The sequence below is a fragment of the Hydra viridissima genome, unplaced genomic scaffold, assembly GCF_058129835.1.
Source record: "Hydra viridissima isolate aposymbiotic clone 2 unplaced genomic scaffold, HvirCarnegie_v1 scaffold_3, whole genome shotgun sequence".
NCBI lineage: Eukaryota > Metazoa > Cnidaria > Hydrozoa > Anthoathecata > Hydridae > Hydra > Hydra viridissima.
Window position 1 is genome coordinate 4,970,714 of NW_028324302.1, and position 22,426 is coordinate 4,993,139.

Genomic DNA, 22,426 nt, shown 5'->3' on the forward strand with positions numbered 1-22,426 from the left:
ACAATTTTAGTAAATTACATAAACTTATTATTACTTCTCGTTTTATCAGGTTAGCTTATCGTCGTAAATCTCGAATGAAAAAAGATTTTAATAACACCACCGCAAATGTAATCCTTAGATTGGCATTTCTCGTTTTATTCGAAATTAGTAAAAGAAAAGAATTTCGGCGGGAAAAAGCAACTGACGGAGTAAAAGTTTTTAAAAAACTTGTTAGCTTGATTAAGTTAATAAATTACTTACATCATAAAATTTTGAAAAACCGTCTGAAAAAGCTATCCACTGGTCCAGTGTTGACGGCGCAACTTCTTCTTCATACGTGTTTTTGATGAACTGAGCATGCACAGTTGAATCATTGTAATCTACAAAGTTCTTTGGTGAACGATGACATCATGTGTCTAAATAGCATTCTAAATTTTTGGAATATTAGCATAAGATGTCCAACCATCAGAGATTATTCACCTACTATGTAAAATCCATTACGTCTGTCAGGTACCTATACAAGAAATCAGAGTCACAAATGTCGCTCTATAGCCTCAAAAACTCAATGATCCCTGACGCCAGTAACCACGATGTTATTTTCGGTGAAAAATTTCGACTCGTAAATCTCGACATTTATTGCATTGCCATTCTCATCTAGGCCTCCGGCTTGTCTTTCAGATGTTCTGCTTAAAGGATATTTTAAACTCTCGTCAACAGTTTCGATACTTGCTTTTGGTTTACCGACCAATATTCAAAGTGAACTAACTAGCGCAAAGAGCAGTGTTTGGAAGAACAAAAATTTGGTAAGATTTATAAAATAGAACGAATTACTTAACCATCATTATAAAATAAAATAAAAAAGGAAGGAAGGAAGCTCAGTGCAAATTAACTGAAATAATTATTTAATCGATTATTTAAGTGACCTTTATTTTAATTAAACTTTTTTTAAATAGCATTTGTATCGTCAGTCATTTCCCTTTAGTATTTGAGGTATACAAATCTACCCTATGATATCTTTTTTTTGTTTACTGTTTTAAATGTTGTGAACTTTACAAACGCAAGTTTTTAGAGTTAAAATTAATAAATTGAAATACACTTAACAGCAAAATTAACGCACCACTTATACATATCGATTTATTTCAATTGTCGTCAATGTTATACGTTTTGACAAATAAATTAGGAATAGAACACATGAAAACAATTTTTTCGATGATAATAGTAAACTTGAGTTTAAGGATGGTGAAAAAAAAGCTCAAACCAAAAATATGGTTCGTTTAATAAAATAAAGTAAAATGATTATTACTGTTATGCACACTAATAGAGCTTAAATTGAAATGTTTCTGACTTATCAATAACTAGTGTTACCAACTCTTGATGTTATTACAGCCTGACAGCGCCGTGGCATACTTTCAATCTAATAGTTTCTTCTTTTTTCTCGTCTAGGCTGTTAGGTGGTGAATGTTGGCTTCTGACACAGCATTCCACTATTTCCCAAAGATGCTCTATTGGGTTCATATCTGGACAGCAAGCTGGCCACTCCAAAACTTGAATATTAACATTTAAGTGTTCAGTTACAATATGTGACGTGTGTGGTCTAGCATAAGAAGGAGTCCATCTCAAATGTACGGTGCAAAAGGACCACAAAAGGTTCTAAAATGTCTGCTATGTGTCGTTGAGAAGTCAGACGTCCACCATCAACAATAAAAAGCTCTGTGTGAGTTGTTAAAGATATTGCGCCCCATGCAATCAATGAGCCGTCTCCATATAAAGTGGTTTTTCGAATGTTACAAGCGAGATTTGGGCGGCGATCAGAACTTACAAGCCAAAACCTTGACTCAAACAAAACAAAACCTGCCCCAATCATGCATTTCCCAATTTATATGCCTCCTTGCAAATGCAAGTCTGTTTCTTCGATGGTCTACAGACAATCTGGGACCAGTAGCTGCTGCCCGAGGTCATAAATTTAAAGCACGAAGTCTTCTTCTTATAATATCTAGAGTAACAGCAACTCCATGAACCTCAGCAAGTTGCATTTGGAGACTTCTTAGTAGTGAACCGTTCTCTCAGTGTTCGAAGCATTAAAAATCGGTCCTCCATGGCATTGGTAGCTCGTGGTCTGCCTTGGCCAAGTCGTCTAGCGTGATTATTGGTCTCTAAAAACTTTGTAGAACCCTACCGACTGTTGTATGAGACACTCCAAATCTTCTACCAAGTTCGCGATTTGTTAATCCTTCATTGGACAAAGTACCAATTGCAACACATTCATCACGACATAAATTTCGTTTAGAACGCCGCATTGCGAACGGATGAGTTTTTGCTGTAATTAGACCTCACATTTAGAAGTGAGGTCTTTTTACAGCAAAAAAAATGCTACTTATGAAAAGCTACTCTAACTTCGAAATTAAATGAGGGAAACGGAATAAAACCTACAAAAGGCGTAACTATAAACATTATTATCATCTTTGTAATTGATAAATCTGGGAAATACATAATATTTTTCAAAATAAGTCAGAATTTATATGTGGTGCGTTAATTTTGCGGTTAATTATATATAAATTCTAAAAACAAAAAGTATAAATTTTTGTATGATAAAATTATGATAAAATTATGTTTTATCATCCAATAATTTACTTTTAGAAAAATATCGTTAACCATACTCAAAAATATTATATTTTACTTATGAATGCTCCAACAATATATCCCTTTATTGATAAAACTCAGCCGTTTTCCTCTCCAGACTTTGTTGTAGGGCCCTGCGAATCGGCATTTTTAGTTTCGAATCGAATCTCGAATCGAAGCAGGTTTTGAGTCGCGAATCGAATCGAATCACGAATCGAATCACTAGTTGAAAGAAATTTAAGTTTTTTATCTTTATTTTTATGTATACTATACAAAATATTACAAAATTTGAATGTTATTTTAACAAACTCTTTTTATTACTTCTAGCCCAAATTAACCGTTCCGCATTTTGCTCGGAAAGACAATTGCGTTTACTGTCGATCACTCCTCCTCCCACAGAGTTAACTCTTTCAGACGAACAATTTAGCTTGAGCAGCAAGAAAATCAGTTGCAACTTTTGGTAATAAAGGGAAAATGTTACGTTTGTTTTTCCAGTACAGAATAGAACAATCTGATGGTCCCAACGTTTTCTCTTCGATGTATGCAGTAGTTTCAAAATGTAATTGCTGATCTAAAGTTCTTTTCTCTGGTAGAGTACGATTTTTAGTGATATGTTCAAACATTTTATCAAAAATTCCATTTGTTTCAGATGACAAATTTGCTACTTCGAGTTGAATTTCAGCGGGAATCATAGTAATATTTAAATCGTGTTTTTTTTCAGATGTCAGATAAGATTTTACGATTTGTTTCTCTGCCAAAGTAAACATTTCTGATTTAAATCGAGGGTCTAAGAAAGTAGCGGTAAGAAAAACGTCTTCACTTAAATCAAACCTCATTTTCAACTGCGTAGTAAGATCGTCAACAAATTTACCCATCCCTCTTTTATCCATCAAGCGAAGATAATTTTTCAAAGTTGTAATGCACGGATAAACTAAACTAATGCTTACGCTTTTTTCCGCACTTAGTATAGTAGTGGCTTCAGATACTGCATTAAAAATAGGAGCGACTGTTATTAATAATTGCACTTGTGTTTCAGTTCGACAAGTCGGTGGCACTTTCATACAGTTTTTTTTTTGTGAACACTCAACTAGAGCAATCTCTATAGAATCATTCTTTTTTTTTTAATCCATTCCAATAAGTTAGAAGTGCTGTTAAAGCGCGTTTCCACATCCATTGGAGGATTTGACTCAGGTTTTCCTTGAGAAATCTGATACTTTTTGAGAGCTGCCTGTCCAACTGATGATGAGTGAAAAAATCCAACTATTTTATAAGCCTTGCTAATTAATGTAACAAGAAGTGGTTGGTTGTGTATAGCTGATTTCACACAAAGTTGGAGTTTATGAGCACAACAGCCTAGTCAATCAATCCCAAGAAGTTTAAGTGTGCATGGCATACTAGGAGTAGTATCGGTTGTAGCTCGGAAAATATTATCTTAAGTCAAGTCAAATTTTGACAGCACGTTTCTTAAAATTTCTTCAGTGGAACTAGCTTTGTGACAAGCATTTATTACTTCCAGATTTACAACTGATAAACAGCATGATTCTAAAACCCAAGAGGATGAAATAAAGTGGCAAGTAGAAGCAAAAAAGTTATCGCCATTGTCGGCTTTAAAGTGATCAAAAGTGATGCTAGGTTTGGAGAATAACTGGCTTTTTATACTTTGTTGGAAGTTAATATATAAATCATCGACCATGTCACCTAAATTTCGAGATAAAGTGGTCGGGTGTGGTGGATGATATTGCCCTTGAGTAAGCACCGAGCACAGATTAATAAAGCCAGTTCCAGAAGTTGTCTCAAATGATCTTCCATCTTCAATTACAAATCTAAGCACTGCACGGTCGTAGTTTTTTTTAATAACTGTATCTATTGGAGGTCAAATAAAATACGAATTTAACGAGGAACTTGATGATTGCTCGATTGTGTTATCGGAATTCTTTTTTCTTTTAGTAGTAGATGTGCGCTTTTTTGTTGCTTCTACGTGTAGTTTTTTATGGTCACGTTTTAAATGGTTCCATAGATGAGATAAAGTTCCAGTTTTCTGAACAGAATACTTTTTGTTGCAATTTTCTTGTTTGAATTGCCAGAATACTCCTTTTATTTCAAAGAATTCTTTAACTGCGAATTTTTTAGAAGTCATTTTATAGCTTGATGCGAAAATAGCTTGATGTAGCACAAGTATCGAATTTAAAATTACATTAGTGAAAGCGAAGTCAAACATTAACGATGCAAAAAATAAAACCTAACTTTTGCGTTCCTAATTTGCGTTCCGCTCTGTTTAAATCCCTAATCGACAATTAATTTTAATGAAAAGTATGTTTACGTTCCAAAATTACTCTACCGCAGAATTTTCTGATAACATAAATATTGATATTTTGAAAACTTTTTAACGCCGTTTGTATGAAAACATAAAGTAATTTAAATAAAAAAATGATTCGAAAAACTCGAATCATTTTTTTCGAATTGAATCTCGAATTGAAGCGACATTTGATTCGCGAATCGAATCGAATCGAAGCGATTTGCAGGGCCCTACTTTATTGATATTTAATGTATTAAATATCGCAAAATGACGATATTTAATGTATTAAATATCGCAAAATAACAATATTTAATGTATTAAATATCGCAAAATAACGGTAATTAATGTATTAAATATCGCAAAATGGTAGTTGGAAAACTCATCCAACTACCATTTTGCATTTAATACATTAAATATTGCAAAATATTTAAATTGATAAAATTGCCACAACTGAAGCTTACTTCAAATTCATATTGCATCATCTAAAATAAACTTTTCGTTAATGTCTGATTTTTTTACAAATAGCAACAATACTCATTTCACGGATAGGTTTAGAAGAACTAGATGAATTCTTACCCGGAACGAATGACTCCACGATATTCTTTACTCACTATCGTCCTGTTATTTGCAAAGCATTGCACAGTACACCATGCTATACTACGCTTCCGAGGTATAGCACAGTGCACTGAGTAATGCTGACAGTACACTTGACAATTCATACTTTGATCTTTGTCTATATGATGATATCTTCCACAAAAGATGGCCGTCATACGAGGTATTTTCTAAAATCAATTTAAACATTGACATTTAGACTCAGTTAATTGACTTTTCATGCGAACTTTCAAAAGAACTTAACTTTTGATTGTAAAAACCTAAAGATATCTTCTTGGAATTTAGTTCTTTGAGATCATTTACAAGCAACTCTAACACAGCAAAACGATTCGCATTTTTATTGACTTACTTTTTACATTTTCTTTCTATTCGTTCCACTCGATATTGATCGTTTGATTTGTTTGTGAAGCTGTAGCCAATTGTTCACGAAGAGTACACGAAGAGAAAACAAATATTTCATGACTAGGGTAGTTTTTTCTTCTAAAAAACTACCCTAGTCATGAAATATTTGTTTATAAAGCGTGAAGGAGTTTTCCAAATACAACCTTTGTTACCAACCTTTTTTTCAAGCTCTTCTCTCACAAGTATTTTGTTAATTATGACATTTTTATAAATAAACTTCGGAACGTTTAAATGCGAAATAAGAATTAAACTTCTTAAACGCAGCAAAAAAATAAAAATAAAAAAAAGATACACAAAAAAATCTTCCACACCTATACCAAATATTGGTATGGGTGTGGAAGATTCTATGTACAAAACCAATCACAATTTCAAAAAAATTAGTTAAAAAAACTGATTTGGGCTTCAATATTTAAAAATAACAAAACACTGACAAAATTCAGAATTATTGTGCAGGTACAGAAGCTTAAGTTAAATGTAGCTTGTTTCAAAAACTGGCTTATAAATGTAATATATAGAATTTATGAGGTTCTTTGCTGCCACCATTAAAACAATAGGGTTGGGATGCTGAACATGCCACCTCTCAGATCAAAAACTGATTAGTATGTTTAAATTATCAAAATTAAGGGCCATAAGATATTGATCTCATGAAATCAAAGCGCCAGTTTTACAAAATTAATAATCATCAATAGACAAAAAAATTGTTAAAAGCGCCCCAAACCAAAGAAAGATGATGCACTAAAATTTTTTTTTAGAAAAACAAAAAATAAAAAATTCTCCCTGAGAAATTAATGGTCTTTACAAATCAGCCTCTTCCTAAATATCTTCTCAGCAAAGATCCCAGCAAACCAAAAACAATACAGCATTTTAAATAAATAACTATTGGCCTGTACTTATACTGACAGTATATTCATATAGTTTTCTTTGATCATTACTTAAATCAGAAATACTTATATAGGGAGCTCATGTATGGAATCTTCTAGAATCTCTAGAACCTTTTGAATCAATTGTTTTTCCATCAAATAAAGTAATTACTTAACTAAATGGTAATTCATTTTAGTGGAGATCACATCCTACTAAATGTAACATTCCATTTATAACTTTTTCTAACTGAAAAATTAGGACATTGTCTACATCAGTATTTGAACTTGCATTTTCAAGAACCATATCTTCAAAAGCTTCCACGTTGTTAAACTCTTCTAGAACTTCTTTAGTTAATTTTGCTTTAGTAACTCTAGTTCCATTCATAATAATTTTGTGTCAAATATTTTCTTGCCTACTTTCCACTCACTGCAGTAAATGTAAGATGTTCTTCTTTTTCAATTCCTGATATTATTATTGGTTCACCTTCCAAATTGTAACACTTTAGACCATCATCATCACAAATGTTGGCATCAAAAGATTGATTATCACACTAAACAAAAATAAACAGATTAAAACAGTTAAATTAAAAAATTATACCATTAATTCTGTTAATCTAATATGGAAGGTACAAAATATTATAAAACCCAAGAATAAGAAGGCACTTCTTTTAAATTATTAAAAATTACTAAAAAGAAACACAAAAGAAAAAGTAAAAAAATTACTATAAAACTAAAACAAAAAAATAATAATGAATCTAAATACTTATATTCATACTGACCTCTAAATTTGATTTGTCAAGACTTTCAACACAAGATTTTTGTTTATTCAATGTTCCATTTAATTGGTTTCTCTTTATGTTTAATTTTTCTTTTTGATCAACTGGCAATCTGAAATGACCCTTTTCCACCTTTTTTAGCTTTTTGGTCTTTTAAGTTCCCCCCTTTCATTCACTAGTATTTCAACTTTCTTAAAAAAGATAATCCAATTTTGGTAATCATCAACTAAATATTAATGTAACCTAAAAGTTATGTTGTTAAATACCTTTCTTTTTTCATCACAAATGAATAATGTTGTTTTTTTTTGTTTTTTTTTTTTTTGCAGCCTTTAATATCACATCATACTGATCTGCAGAAATTTTACATTTAAATTGTAAAATATTATTTACATATAAGAATTAAATATGCAAAAAATTGTCTCAAAGTAAATTAGGATGATAAATAATGTTTTAAAAATTCAAAACTTGAGGAATAAGTTTTTACAATACCTGTCATTACATTTATCTACAGGCAGTTCACATTTACATACTGATAAATCAAACAACAAATCAAAACTTTTTCCTAATAAACAATATTAGTTTTGTTCCCTTTTGATTTTTTGTTTTCAGTACACAAACTCTTTTAAAAAGTGTCTCATGTATCAAGGGGAGTTTAGGGTTCACTTTTTCCCCATAACTCAACAAGTTTGATGCTTATTTGTGAAGCAAATTGTTGATCAGTTATTGTTTTGGAAATCAGTTTTTTATTAAGCTTGTTACTGAACTGGTATTAATTTATTGTTATCTGTTGAATCTATTAAAAATAGTTTATTACAACAATTTCAATTTTCTTTTGTCGGTAATTATTATATGATTGAATGGTTTATTCATACAAAAAAAGCTAATACCATTGTTGGTTTGTTTACAGCTCCCTACAGCGCACTATAAGGGTAATTTAATTTGTAATCTTTCTTTTTTGATAGAAAAAAGCACTAAAAATAACTTGCCCAAATCTAATGGTATAATTAAAAGTTAATTATACCATTATTCTTAGTTTTAGTCACAGAACTTTCCTTATCTTTGCTAATTTTAAATGAAACAAATGGAATTGCCCTTCTACAGAAGTCCACCATATTAACCTGGACCTCATTCATCTCCTTGAAAGCCTAATACACATGCATATCAGAGGGAGTCATTTTAAGGAAATATTAAAAACACAAGTGCATACCCAGCTAAGTCTGAGTAAATATGTAAAAATTTTCTCAGAAGACTTTAATGTTTGCTTCAAGAGCAAAGCTGTTAAAAACTTGTCCTTCAAAATAGGAGAAAAGGGTGATTTCAGAGTGTTTGAGAGCGATTAAAATAGAAATGTTTTCTTGAACTTTTTTTCTTGGTTATTTGTTACCCATTTATTATTTTTTTTAAAAAAGGTAAGACTACAGGCTTTATACTTATTTTCAGGTAAAATGTTATTTATTTGAGGGAAAAAAAAAGAAAATATCTCTGATCATTTTTTTTTTAAGTTTGAAAAAATCAGATTCTGACATCTAAAAGGAAAGTAAAACATCTGCAATGGTTTCTTTTTCTGCATAGAAACATTTTTATCTAAATGTACTAGGGAACAATTTTTAAATCCATATGCCATGTTTGTCTGTAAAAGATATTAAGAGACAACTAACTCAGATTTGGAGCAAACTTTCCTTTACTCTTTCTCTGAATGATAGCATGTAAAATCAGAAGCAGGATCTTGAAAATATCATTTTATTAATTTCACCACTGTTTTTGAATCCTGTATTCACATAATTGGAATTACGAGAATTTTCATCCGTCAAATTTTCTGTAATTTAGACCAAATGAAAGTGCTGCATAAAATATGAATTTTAATAACGGCATAATTTGGACCAATGTACTCATCGATAGCTTTTACATTGTTGCAGTGATTAGAATTTATTTCATAACTTGTTGGCTTTAACTTATGTTTTAGTTTCTTTCAATTCAGCATACAGAGATAGAAAAAATATTTGTTTTTGATGAAAAGTTGAAATTTTTCAACAAATTACAAACTATCAACCAAAAGAGATCAGGATCTCGAGTTGGAAGTCATTGAAACAAAAACGTTGAACCAAATTTGATAACACTTGCCAAATCAACTAGCCCTGAAAATGGATATTATTAATGGATATACTCGGCCGTCAAGGCAAATAGCGAAGCTTTGACGAGTAGGAGGGCGTGGAGGTCGTGACGCAGCCTTTGGCGTGAGCCTGGGTGAAACGGTCTCTAGTGCAGATCTTGGTGGTAGTAGCAAATATTCAAATGAGAACTTTGAAGACCAAAGTGGAGAAAGGTTCCATGTGATTCGGGCTTGGTTTTAAAAAATCATAACTTTCCATGCTCTAATGAGATCCATTTGTAATGGTGCAAGTGCAAAAGAAATTTCTTTCCAACCCAATATTAAGTTGAGCAATAGTTATAGAGTAGATAGCAGCACAGTAAAGAATTTATGATGCAGCTTTGGCCAACAGCTTGCCTGCTTTTTATAAAAACAAAAAATTGTTTAATACAATGAGGTGCAACATGATTTAAAGATCACTTTGTACATGGCTCATACAGAGTCTCCCCAACTAGGCAGTTTAGAAAACTAAATCATAAAACAAAGAGAAATAATTTCAAAACATAAGTGCTATTGATTTTTGTGGAGACATGGAATGTATATGTCTTGACACTTGTACATCTGATATACAGTGACCTTTGCATTATCAATGCAGGTATTCAATGTCATTGACAAATGTCATTGTCATTGCCAAATGCAAAAATCATTTAGATTTAGTAAATAAACAACATGCAATAGCACATCCCATCTCTAACAAAAACATTTATTGATGAGATTAATTTTTCAAAATTTCAAACAACTTTTTAAAAATCTTTTTGTTGTTTTTATTTAAGGATAGGTTGATAGAACCTAAAAGCTTATTTGAAATGAAAAAACATTCTTAAATGCAGACCCTTAGTTTGATCCATAAAAGAAGTTATGTTTGATAAATTAATTCTATTATTTCAAACTAACAGCTAATGGAAGTGAAAAGTTCACCAAAGTGGATTGTGCTCAATATTTTAAGATAAGACTCAACAGTCATCAAAGGTCATCAACTTTAAGACAATTTAATTGCTGGATCTAAAACTGCCATTACTGTGACTCTCCCTCAATGTTCACAAACACAGCTGATCTTTCATTCTTCAAATTTTTCCTCTGGTTCATTTTGAACAAACTCTTGCCATCAAATTGAATTAAACAGGAACAAGGGGATCCTTCCACAACTTACTTATATCTGATTTGATAATACCTGCAGTCTAGTCAGTCATTTTTTTCATCTTTCCTTAAGAAATTGAAGCACTGGCTTTGCATTTAGTGATTTCAATTCTACAACCTTGAAGATTTAAATCAGCCATTTTTGGAGAGGAATGAGGAGATCTGACTCACTGTAGCTATGACATTTCCAGACATTTTCATAAGAAATATATATTATACATAACATATTTTAATAAAATAGCAAAATATACCCACCTTCGTGAATTTTCTGTCTTCTGATCCCAAAGTGAGGTGTTTCTGTCCTCCTGGTCTTCCAAAAAAACAAAAATCATGTTTGTCTTAATATGAGTGTTTCTTGTTGCTTCAAATTTAGTTATTCAAACCAATTTGAACAGCTTTTTCAAAAATGCAGTAAAATCCCCTTTAAGGTGCCTTGTCATTAGCTGTTACCTTGCATTTGCTTCTACTAAAACCTGAACAGTTCTTGCCTACCTAAATAAGGTTTTTGAGAATTCATTCTTTTCTGACATCACATGAAATCCTCCTTTGAACCAAGGTGTTTTGACCAAACCTAAAATGCATTCACAGGTTCTTTTTTCATATCTCTTTTAACCTTGAATCTTGTTAGGAGGGCATGAAAGAACTGCAGACTTTTTAGAATATTATGTGGAAACAGTGATCTTCTTAATTTCACTCCTTTCCAAATGGAACATATAAATTTCTTTCATCCTTAAAAAAACATTAAAACTATTTACAATCCGATATTTTACTTTATATACTTCTTTCTATAACCTGTTATTAAGAATACTCCAACATTTCATATTTAAATTATTACCGCTCCACTGTTTTACATTTCAGAAGTTTTTACTGACCACATCCATCAAAATATATTCAGCTGATTTATTTCAATTTCAACTTTTACAAGTAATGCAAAAATATATAACTTTTACAGCTTTCTCCACTAACAATCTTACACCAAAAACTTCTTACCTTGTGCATTTCCTACAAGTGAATCTTGCTTTCAATATAAATTGCATCATCGAAAATGAAGTTTTCGTTCATGTCTGATTTTTTTGCAAATAATGGAACACCAGCAGCAATATTCATTTCACGGATAGGTTTAGAAAAACTAGATGAGTTCTTGTCAGGAACAAATGACTCCACAACATCATTATCTGGATTTTTTGCTCGCAATCGGAATGTTACTCTGTTTTGAAAGGGCCATTTAAGAAGAGCATCATAATCAGACTTCATTAACACAAAAAACAGAGAAATATACGATCCTTTGCCTGCTCCATCACCGTTCAAATATAGCCGAAGACAATACTTATACCCAAAGCGTGATGTATAGCATGGTGCACTGTGTAATGCTGGCACTACACCTGACAATGCATCTTTTGATCTTTGTCTATATGATGATATTTTCCATAAAAGAAGACCATCATATGAGGTATTTTCTAAAATTTGCTGGCTGAGTTGTAGATCATTGAAACTACTATTTAACTTTTCATGTGTACTTTCAATTGTACTTAACTTTTGATTGTAGCCATCAAATGGTGTTTTTTTGGAATTAACTTGTTTTAGATCATTTATAAGCAACTCTAATGCAGCAAAACGACTTGCATTTTCATCTGCCTGTTTTTCCATACGTTTATATGACTCGCTCAACTCAGTCTTGATTGTTTGGATGGTTTGTGAAGCTGTATTCAATTGTTTGTGTAAAGCAATGTTTTCTTTTTTCAAACTGTTTAACTCTATTTCTAACTTCATCTGCGTGATTTTCATTTCCTCTGCAAAAACCATCATGAGCCGACTGTGAATGTCAAAACTTGACTCATAATGAGCATCAAGTGAGCTGGAAACCTGCAAAACAAAACACATGAATGTTAATCAAATTAAATATGCAGCTATTAAAGTTCATATATAACTATTATATAGTATAGTTCCCATAATAAAACCTGCTAAAGATGCAATAATAAAATTAGTTTTGCTTTTCCAAAAAGGTTTAGCTAGTTCAAGGGCTTTTTTGTATTTTTAATTCAAGATTGTTTGCAAATAAATCTTGTTTTAAAGAAATAAGACATAAGAAAAAAGGATGCTGCTTATTCAATCATTCAGTTATAACAAAAATATTTAAATATTTGCTGAGACTATGATTTGGCAATTGTCAAGAATTTAAGTATTTTTCTTCAGAGCAGAGGAAGTTGCAATCCCAAGTATGAAATCTCACAACTACATTAACAACAAGCATCTATCCCTAATGCCAAAAGCCTTATGAAGCTTAAAACAGTACTTACATCAGCTTTGCATCCAATTAGCCTATATATGCAACTCTTTTTCGAACTCTCACACTCTTCAATATGAGATATTAAGTTTTCTTTTAAAAAGGTTGCTCCACATCCAAGCATGCATTTGGTTGGTAACTTCAGACATGAATGTTTCTAGAAAGATTACTGAACATTTTCAAATGAACATGCAAAACTGTTAGCTTTTCTGAGCTAAAAATATCATATGTTTCTGTAAGTTATCTTATCACACTAGAATAATAAAAAACTATCAAAATGAAATACATTTTTTGTTGCTCAGTTTATAGAATTTAGAATCTATCAATTATTTAGAAAGCTAACCTTTTTTTCTTTAGCAGGAACTTCCTCATTGCAAAACTTGCAGAGGGAAAAAGAATGTGCACAAGCTGTTAATCTATGCTCAACTAGATCTTTTCTTATTACTTCTTCTTTACAATTATCACAAACTTCAGTTGCATAATCACAAGTATTGAAGTGTACCTGGAAAATGTTAACTTGATTTAGATAAGTTTCAGAATTCTTACAGTGGCTAAATAAGAGTTTTTATGCAAACATAGAGTTCAAGGCTTTGTTACTTTTGGTTTTCCTCTTTAAAACATTGAGGAAATCAAGCATTTAATAATATATTTTTAAGTTCTATAAAATGAAAACTCAAATCCTATTTTTATCTTTCAATTGTAATATTTTGACATTTCTCTTTTGCATAATTTTGGATCCCATGCTCTTAAAAATTTAACAAAAGTCCTTTTAAGCATAAATTTCTGGTAATAAAAATAGATCATTTCAACTTTTTTACAAAATTGTACATAAACTTAGAATTTATTGCATAAGAGTAACCATACCCAATAATCGTTGTTGAGAAGATAACTTTCAAAAATACTTACTTCTTTCAGTTGACTCAACGAGCCAAGCCAGTTACAACTTGGATAATAAGGGCACTTAAACTCCAAAGTAAGAATTTCTTTATCAGCAAACTTGTCAAAAAAGTATTTGCACTTTGAATTCTCAATAGGACACATACATTCCTCACTAGCAATTAATAAAAAAATATATCAACTTCTCATTATCATTCAGCAAAAAAAAACTAAAACATAAATTAACAACAGTTATTGCTTGAGTTAGTAAGAGTAAATACAATACTTCAAAATTAGATTAAATTAACTGTTAATAAAACAAAAACATTTTCAATGGAGTAACAAACTTTGTCATAATCAAATATTACAAAATTAAAAACTAATGTAAATGTAGCATAGGGGGATTTTAGTAGCAAGTGAACATTTATTAACATTTTTAAACTTTACATAAAATATTGCATTTACTTTTACAGCACCTTTTTCACTAAAAGAATTGTCCAGTTTAGTTCAAACCAAATGACATTCTGAACACTTATCTTTAACAAGTCTAGCTTCAACATTTACATTTTTATATCTTCTAATTACTATTTTGTATGTAACCTATGAAATTTTTAAGTTCTCAGCCTTCCTTGCAGAGAAATCCAATGCTAGACTTTCATTACCTAAAGATACATCAATGCTAAAAGTTAGTAACCTGCTCTAAAGAAGTTTTAATGGCATTTTTGGTGCCTGTTTAACAGACTTCTGGAGTTAGCCTTCTTACTTTCTTTAGTGGTGCAACACAAGATATAACAGAAAAAAACGGCTAAAGTTTAAACAACTGCAGGTGTTCAACAATAGAGTTTCCACTGAAATCAGTAACTGTTATTGAAGCATTTATACAGTCAAAGCAACTAGAAGATTTTCTTTTGAAACACATGTCACTTCATCAAGTTCAAAGGATCATTTTTTAGATGATCCAAGATCACCTTATTCAACTTGCTCCTTTCAAAGTTGTTTTTATAACTATACTAATCAACTATGTATAGATCTAATCAACTATGTATAGAACAATCAACTATGTATAGAACAAATCAACTATATATAGAACAAATCAACTATGTATAGAACAAATAGAACCATATAAAAGCATACCTTGATAATATGTTGGCACAAGCTTTACAAAATCTCTCACTACACTCTGTTTGAACAACTTTAAAAAGTAACTGATTGCAGATTTGACAAAAATACTTCTCATCAACTTTTTTAACAGGAATAGCTTCTACTTTATTTTCAGAACCTAGGTGTTTGAAAATATTAATTGCCATAGATTCGAAATTTTCTGCATAATGAATCTACCTTTCTTATCTTCTAAATAATATGTTGAAAAAATGATGTCATCATTTTAGATGTCATCATTTTAGATGTCATCATTTTAGATGTCATTATATTATGTCATTATAATACGTTGTTTGATAAAGTAAATAATTTTTTGGAAGATTTTTGGGGATTTTCTTAGATTAACTATGACACACAGTGACTCAAAACAAAAAAAATGGCTTTTCAAACAAAAAAAATGGTATCACAATTTTTTGTAAAAATTTTGCCCTTTTTTTTAACAACATTAAATTACAATGGTTATACAAAAAGTAATAAAAGCTTTCTCTTAAAAATTATATTTTATAGTTAAAAACTTAAATTTCAAGGCGCTACTGCAGTTTCTCCCCCCCCCCTTTTTTTTTTTATGATTGATTCTGATAGAGAATTTTATGCTGATTCAGAAAAATATAAAAACATAGACCTGAAAATCAACGGAAAGTGCTCTAATTCGAAGTCAAAGTTGTAAAAAGTCCCACTAAAAGCCCTAATATTCGCCATTTTTTTTCAAAACGCTTTCATTTTTAGCGAAAACTAATTACCGTTACATTGCGCAATAATTAGACCTGGTTTCCATCAGCCTTTGCATTATTGTTTTTAAGTATTATAACGAAAGTGTTATAACGAAATGAAATTAATGGAAGATTTCAAATAAAAGTTGAACGTAGAATGTGAGAATGTAGACAAATTGGTAAATAACTATTATTGTATTGTATGCTGGTTTTTTTTATTAAGAAAACGGTTTGAGGGTTACATTTTATAAATTTTACATGTGATAAAACAATTATGAACTAAATTTCAAGAGTTCTTCTTTTAGGAAACAAAACTGTTAAATTCTTTTTAAAAACTTATTACAAAAGTGCATTACTTGCATTATAGTTTATTCTCTAATAAATCAAAAAGCGGTATTTTGATTGCCACAAAAAATTGCGCTAGATAAACATACTTTTACGATTTATTTATGTGTTGCTTTGGTCAGCAAAAAGATCATTAACTTATTATTTTCAAAATGGCGAATATTAGGGTTTTTAGTGGGACTTTTTACGACTTTGACTTCGAATAAGAGCACTTTCCATTGATTTTCAGGTCTATGTTTTTATATTTTTCTGAATCAGCAAAAAATTCTCTATCAGAAACAATCATAAAAAGGGGGGGGGGGGGAGAAACTACAGTAGCGCCAATTTCAATTTATATTAAAGTTAAAAAATTTGATGTTATTTCCAAAGAAATCTGATTAATGAGAGATTTTTATTCAGTAAAAATGGAGACTTCCTTATCAAAATAAAAGTCTATATTTAAGATAATCTTTTAACTTTGTATATTTCAAATATATTTTAAAAAAATTAAAATCTGATTTTTTTTTATTTAAATTAAAAGAATTTTAAAAAATAAAATAGAATGTATTCATATTCTTTTAATTTTAAATATCAGCTAAAAAAGTGTTCCACCGAGTTTCAAAGAGAAATGTATTTTTTTCAGTTAACTAACATTTTTATTTTTAGAATACAAAGGGATTGCTGCGGTCACCTGTGGTATAGGGAGTTATTAAAAAAATACAAATATTTATGAATCCATAAATACCTTGTTTTATGGATTCATTAACATTTGCTTCCACCCTTCTCTAGTTTTGCTGTTTTTTCAGTGGAAAAAATAGATAAGCCTGGAAGCATCAAAAAATTGCAGATTTCAGGAAAAACCTTGAAACTTGCGATAGCGATAAGACTTAACGGGAAAAAAAATTAGCAACAAAATATAGACAAAAAGTAAAATGTCAGTGATAAAAAAAAAAAAGATGATTCTTCAAGCAGTTGTACAAAGGTTTAAGTTACTTAAAATAACGGATTCTTCTGTATTGGGTTGTGTTATAATTAGTGTAAAAATTTTTTGTATGACTTTTTGGTAGATCTAGAAGTTTTCCTGCTGTATTATCTGGTGTTTTCCAGCTACCCTAATAATACATGGATGTCGGGCCGATGTCTTACCGACATGTTTTATATCAGCTTTAGATCGGTATCGTTTTATTTCATCGGCCCGACAAATAAAATAAAGTACCTTAAGTTCCATTGGAATATATAATCGCCTTGATCTCTGCGAACACACCATAAAATGACTTGTTCTGTGAATGTTTACAATGCGCAGGCGTAGTAATACTAAGCGTGGGCAAATAAACGCATTGTAACGTTGACGCATCTTGAGTAACGTTTCACAATCAAGAAATGTTTCGCATGTTGACACATTAGTTATGAAATGCTTATTTAAGCATTAAGTAATGCTTACTTAAGCATTACTTAAGTAATGCTTACTTAAGCATTACTTAAGTGATGTGTCAACATCATGTTGACACATTTGGCAATTTTCGCATGTTGAACATGCGAAAATTGCCTTGAGGTTTTCATTATCAATTTTTTGAAATTTTCAGCTGAAGTAAACTTTAGACTTTAGTAAACTTAGTATTTGAGACTTGAGTTCACTATCAAAGTTTATCTTTATAATAAATTGAAAGGCAAGTTTTTTTAACTATTGAATTTACTTTGCAGACTTACTTTTTAATACAAAAATGAAATAAAACTATTGCTAAAAACTTACAAAACATATATATATATATATATATATATATATATATATATATATATATATATATATATATATATATATATATATATATATATATATATATATATATATATATATATATATATATGTATATATATACAGTACTGTGAATAAGTTTTAGCCCACTTATTAAAACTCATGTTTTTTTAACAGATTTTGAATAATAGCTTCCGATTATTATTTTTTATATAAAATAATGTCTAACGTCAAACAATAGTAAACACTGTTTTAACAAACAGAAGCAATATTTATTAAAATTTTACATAGATTTTTGTATTTAGATATCTAACTTGTTTATTTTTATTGCATGCTGATCTGAACCCAATTCGTATTAGCTCTTTTGTTTTTAGTTTACTATTGCATTTTTGTTTATTTATTGCTGTGGAGGCTTCATATTAGATGATAGTAAAGTTTACAAAGATATTTCATAGATACTGTGTGTTTAATATTATTTTTTGTTTTTCTAAGAGCGAAACGTCTAATTTACATTTTTTGTTTGTTTGTTTTTTTTTTCTTTTGTATTATTGTTTTTATTGTTATTTAAGTAATAAAATAGTTAGAATTCCTCTACTGGAACGTAAAAAATTTATCATGTTTCATGAAGAAGGTTATTCTCAACGACAAATTGTCCAAAAAACAAAATATTCAAGGACAGCCATTAGAGAAATTATAAAAAAAATTTAAAACACAGGATCTCTTGAGGATAAAATTCAAAGTGGAAGACCTCCAAAGCTTACAAAATATGACATAAAGTATTTTAAAAATGTGTCTCTGCAAAATCGGAAAAAAACCTCCAGTGAACTAACCCAAGACATTCAGGCTGCGACTGGGATAAATGTTTCCTCATCTTGCATTCGACAACATTTGATAAAAGCTGGGTTAAGAGGGTGTGTTGCAGTTCGAAAGCCTTTACTACATCGTGGCAATAAAGAAAAAAGACTTAAATATGCAAAACAGCATAATAATTGGACACAAGGAATGTTAAACTGTGTACCATACACAGATGAATCAAAATTTGAATTGTTTGGTAGCAGATGACAACAGTATGTAAGAAGAAGGGTAGGAGAGGCTTATCGCCTTGATTGTTCACATCCAACAATCAAGCATGGGGGAGGTTCTGTTTTAGTTTGGGGGTGTATTTCATCATCTGGAGTAGGTGATTTAATCAGAATTGATGGCAAACTGGCAGGAGAATAGTATAAATAAATTTTAAGACATCATGCAATACCATCTGGAATGAGACTAATTTGTAATAATTTCATTCTACAGCAAGACTGATCCCAAACACTGTTCCCGAGTTGCCAAAAAATATTTACAGAACATGTGTGAGGAGGGAGTTCTCGAAGTAATGAACTGGCCTCCTCAAAGTCCAGATTTGAATATTATTGAACATGTTTGGGATTATTTGGATAAAAAAAAGGCTGAATATAACCCCAAAAATGTCGAAGAATGTTTTCAAATATTAAAAAGAGAGTGGGACAACATTCCACAAAACTTCATTACAAATTTATACGAATCAATTCCCAGGAGATTTGCTTCTGTGATCAACGCAAAAGGTGGACATATGAAGTATTAATTGTTCTTTCTTTTTGTATCATATTTTATCAAATTATTTCTAGATATTTTTGTTTATAATATATATGTTTATAAGCCTGATTTTTTTTTACTTCATAAGTCCGTTATATTTTTACGATAAAATCAAAGATAATTATAAACTTATGGTGGGCTAAAACTTATTCACAGTACTGTATATATATTTTCCATGACTGAAGAAGCCACATCAACTTACAATTATCTTTTCGTTTATACAATTTGCTTAAACAATTTTGCCTTGTTAAGTTTATTTAAATAAAAATTTAATTTTATACTAATATATTTATAAAATACATTCAAAATATAGACTAGAAAAAGACAGACTGTATTGATTGAGAAATATATACATTAGCTTTATATTTTATAATGAAATTGGAAGTTTGAGAAGTTTAATTGTAAATTGTCATTTGAGGGTATAAAAAAGTATGCAATTTTTTTTAGGTTAAAGAAAACTGTAAAAGAAGTAAAGAATATGGAAAAGGTAATAAAAACTTATTTAAGAGTGCTCGCACCACTGACTTGTGATCTTTTCAGATATACAAACCATTGCATCACAGTTTTATAAATGCTATTATAAAAATACAATGGTAAAAACATGGTAATGAGTCCTGAAGTCTACACTTTCACAATATTTATTGATTTAAGGGTTAAATTTTATAGAACTTATTTATGGTCTTTTGTGTTTTAAGCAATATTGACATAAAAAGTAATAGGATAATTAAAAGTGAAAAATTTCCTCAGTATAAGTTGTAATGCAGTGGGATATACAATTTCATATGCTAATTTGTGACAGGTTATTAATCTTTTAAGTATTTTTTGAAATGTAGTTACTTTTGATATAATATATTTCGATTGCTTTGCAAATACAAAAGTTTACAGTATATTTATATATTATATAGATTCTGTGCATGCAAATCTCATGACAAAGGAAGCCAAAATTGCTGAAATTGAGTCAGCAATAAAAACATGGCTGCATGTTTCATCTGATGGAGATGGAGTTGTAAAAGGCGAGAGGAGACCAAGGAAGAGTTGCCTGGGATAAATGCAGAAGATTTTTTTAAACAAAATTTGTAAAGCTTTGATAAAATTCCCAATTTTTATGTTTGAGGTGTTATTTTTGTTTATTCTTCTAGGGATGCAATGCGTGCAAAATCTACAACAAATGAAGCAAAAAATTCATAATACAAAATATCTAAAAATACCACAAGTTGATATATATATATATATATATATATATATATATATATATATATATATATATATATATATATATATATATATATATATATATATATATATATATATATATATATATATACTTAAAGTTTTTGCTATAAACTTTAAGTATATATATATATATACTTAAAGTTTTTGCTATAAACTTTAAGTATATATATATATATATATATATATACTTAAAGTTTATACTATAAACTTTTTTGTCATGTCTACAGTTTTAAAAACTAATATATAAATGACAAAAATATAAGTAAATAATAATCTTACAGTTTTGTCAGCATATAATACTTTATGCAACAAACAGCCTATATTAAATGTATTATATAGTTACAATTTTTATAATAATACAGTCGACTCTAGATATCTCGAACAGTAAGGGGACCGGAAAAAAAGTTCGAGATATCAAGAAAAGGGTTGAAAATAAATAAAATTGCCCGACTTTCATTAAAACAAGTTATTTTTCTGACAAAAATCATTAACAACAAAAACCAGGGCTGTGGAGTTGGCAAGCTGCTGTTCCGACTCCGACTCCTTGATTTTATCATGGACCGACTCCGATCCTTCATAAGTAACCAATTTCTAATCATGTTTGAAATATTGTCAGTTGGACAATATTTCAAACATGAAAGAACTTGTTCTTCTTTAAGTTCATATTCTTTAAGAATCTTTTCTACTGAGACCTGGAGAAATTCGCTGGTGTGATTAGTTTTGGCGTCTTTTACTGTCAATGTCTTGGTAACTGCTTCATTTTTTTAAAAAAAGAATTAAACATTGATTGCAAAATAGTTCACTCTGTTAAGAAACACAAAGCGTCCCTTGAGACATTCATTAAGTTCTTCTTTTTGTTTCACTAATTTTCATCACTAATTTTCTAATATTCTCTCTCTCCAGAGAAACAAAGCTAATTGAATACTTACAGTCTTTCTGTTTGTGGAGCAACTCTTTGGTGCTTGGTGGTGGCACGCCTAGCTTTCTACTAAGAATATGTAGCACAGTGCCAGATAATTTAAGTCGGGAGTTAGGGGATCACGAAGTTATATAGTTTAACGGAAGCTAGAGGAGAGCGCAAGGGAGGTGGTATTTGTTTGGTTGTGCAGAAATCTCAAATTTCAAATACCGTGGTGTGATCTAACAAAGTCCTATGCTTTAAGAAAGTCCTAATTTAAGAAATAACAAATTTTGTATATATAAAATAAATATTTAGAAAAAAAAAAGTTATTTTAACTAACTAGAAATCTAGTTAAAGTAGCTAAGTTATTTTCCCCAAATGTTTATTTTACATATACGAAATTTGTCATTTTTTTAATTAGAACTTTCTTAAAGCATAGGACTTTGTTAGGTCACACCATGGTAGTTAGCATTTGTTATATAATTTATGTACCTTTTAGTTCTTAACTACCCAATGCTGTGTGCTAGAAGGTTAATAACACAACAGCATGGTAGTATAAAATATTTTTAGGGATTAGTATAAAATATTTTTTAGGCATTAGTTTATCAGATAGGCACTACAAAATCATAAATGCTGCATGTACTATTAGCTGAGCACTGTGATTACACACAACTCAGAGGTTCCTTCTAGAGTTATTATATATATATATATATATATATATATATATATATATATATATATATATA

At 30.0% G+C, this 22,426-nt stretch overlaps 2 protein-coding genes across 8 annotated transcripts; both read right to left on the reverse strand.

Moving 5' to 3' along the window:
* Positions 1-2,419: 2,419 nt before the first annotated feature.
* LOC149890699 (uncharacterized) lies at positions 2,420-6,506 on the reverse strand. The gene is made up of 3 exons (XM_090082098.1): positions 5,856-6,506; positions 5,471-5,676; positions 2,420-2,820 (listed from the first exon to the last, which is right to left on the reverse strand). The coding sequence occupies exons 2-3, from the start codon at positions 5,662-5,664 to the stop codon at positions 2,697-2,699; spliced, it is 318 nt and encodes a 105-aa protein (XP_089938224.1). The 5' UTR covers positions 5,665-5,676; positions 5,856-6,506; the 3' UTR covers positions 2,420-2,696.
* A 135-nt stretch (positions 6,507-6,641) lies between these two features.
* LOC149890700 (TNF receptor-associated factor 3-like) lies at positions 6,642-17,542 on the reverse strand. Of its 7 annotated transcripts, none has more exons than XR_016450783.1 (8): positions 17,399-17,540; positions 15,125-15,269; positions 14,021-14,165; positions 13,458-13,616; positions 13,128-13,271; positions 11,821-12,693; positions 11,086-11,559; positions 6,642-7,319 (listed from the first exon to the last, which is right to left on the reverse strand). XR_016450783.1 is itself a non-coding variant. In XM_090082096.1 (7 exons), exons 2-6 carry the CDS (start codon positions 15,295-15,297, stop codon positions 11,833-11,835), a joined length of 1,482 nt encoding a protein of 493 aa, XP_089938222.1. In that variant the 5' UTR covers positions 15,298-15,681; positions 16,795-17,542; the 3' UTR covers positions 6,642-10,053; positions 11,821-11,832. The 7 variants fall into 7 exon arrangements, 1 of the variants encoding a protein (XP_089938222.1); XR_016450780.1 differs by having other exon boundaries at positions 6,642-11,006; XR_016450782.1 differs by lacking the exon at positions 17,399-17,540 and adding an exon at positions 15,771-15,868.
* Positions 17,543-22,426: the final 4,884 nt, after the last annotated feature.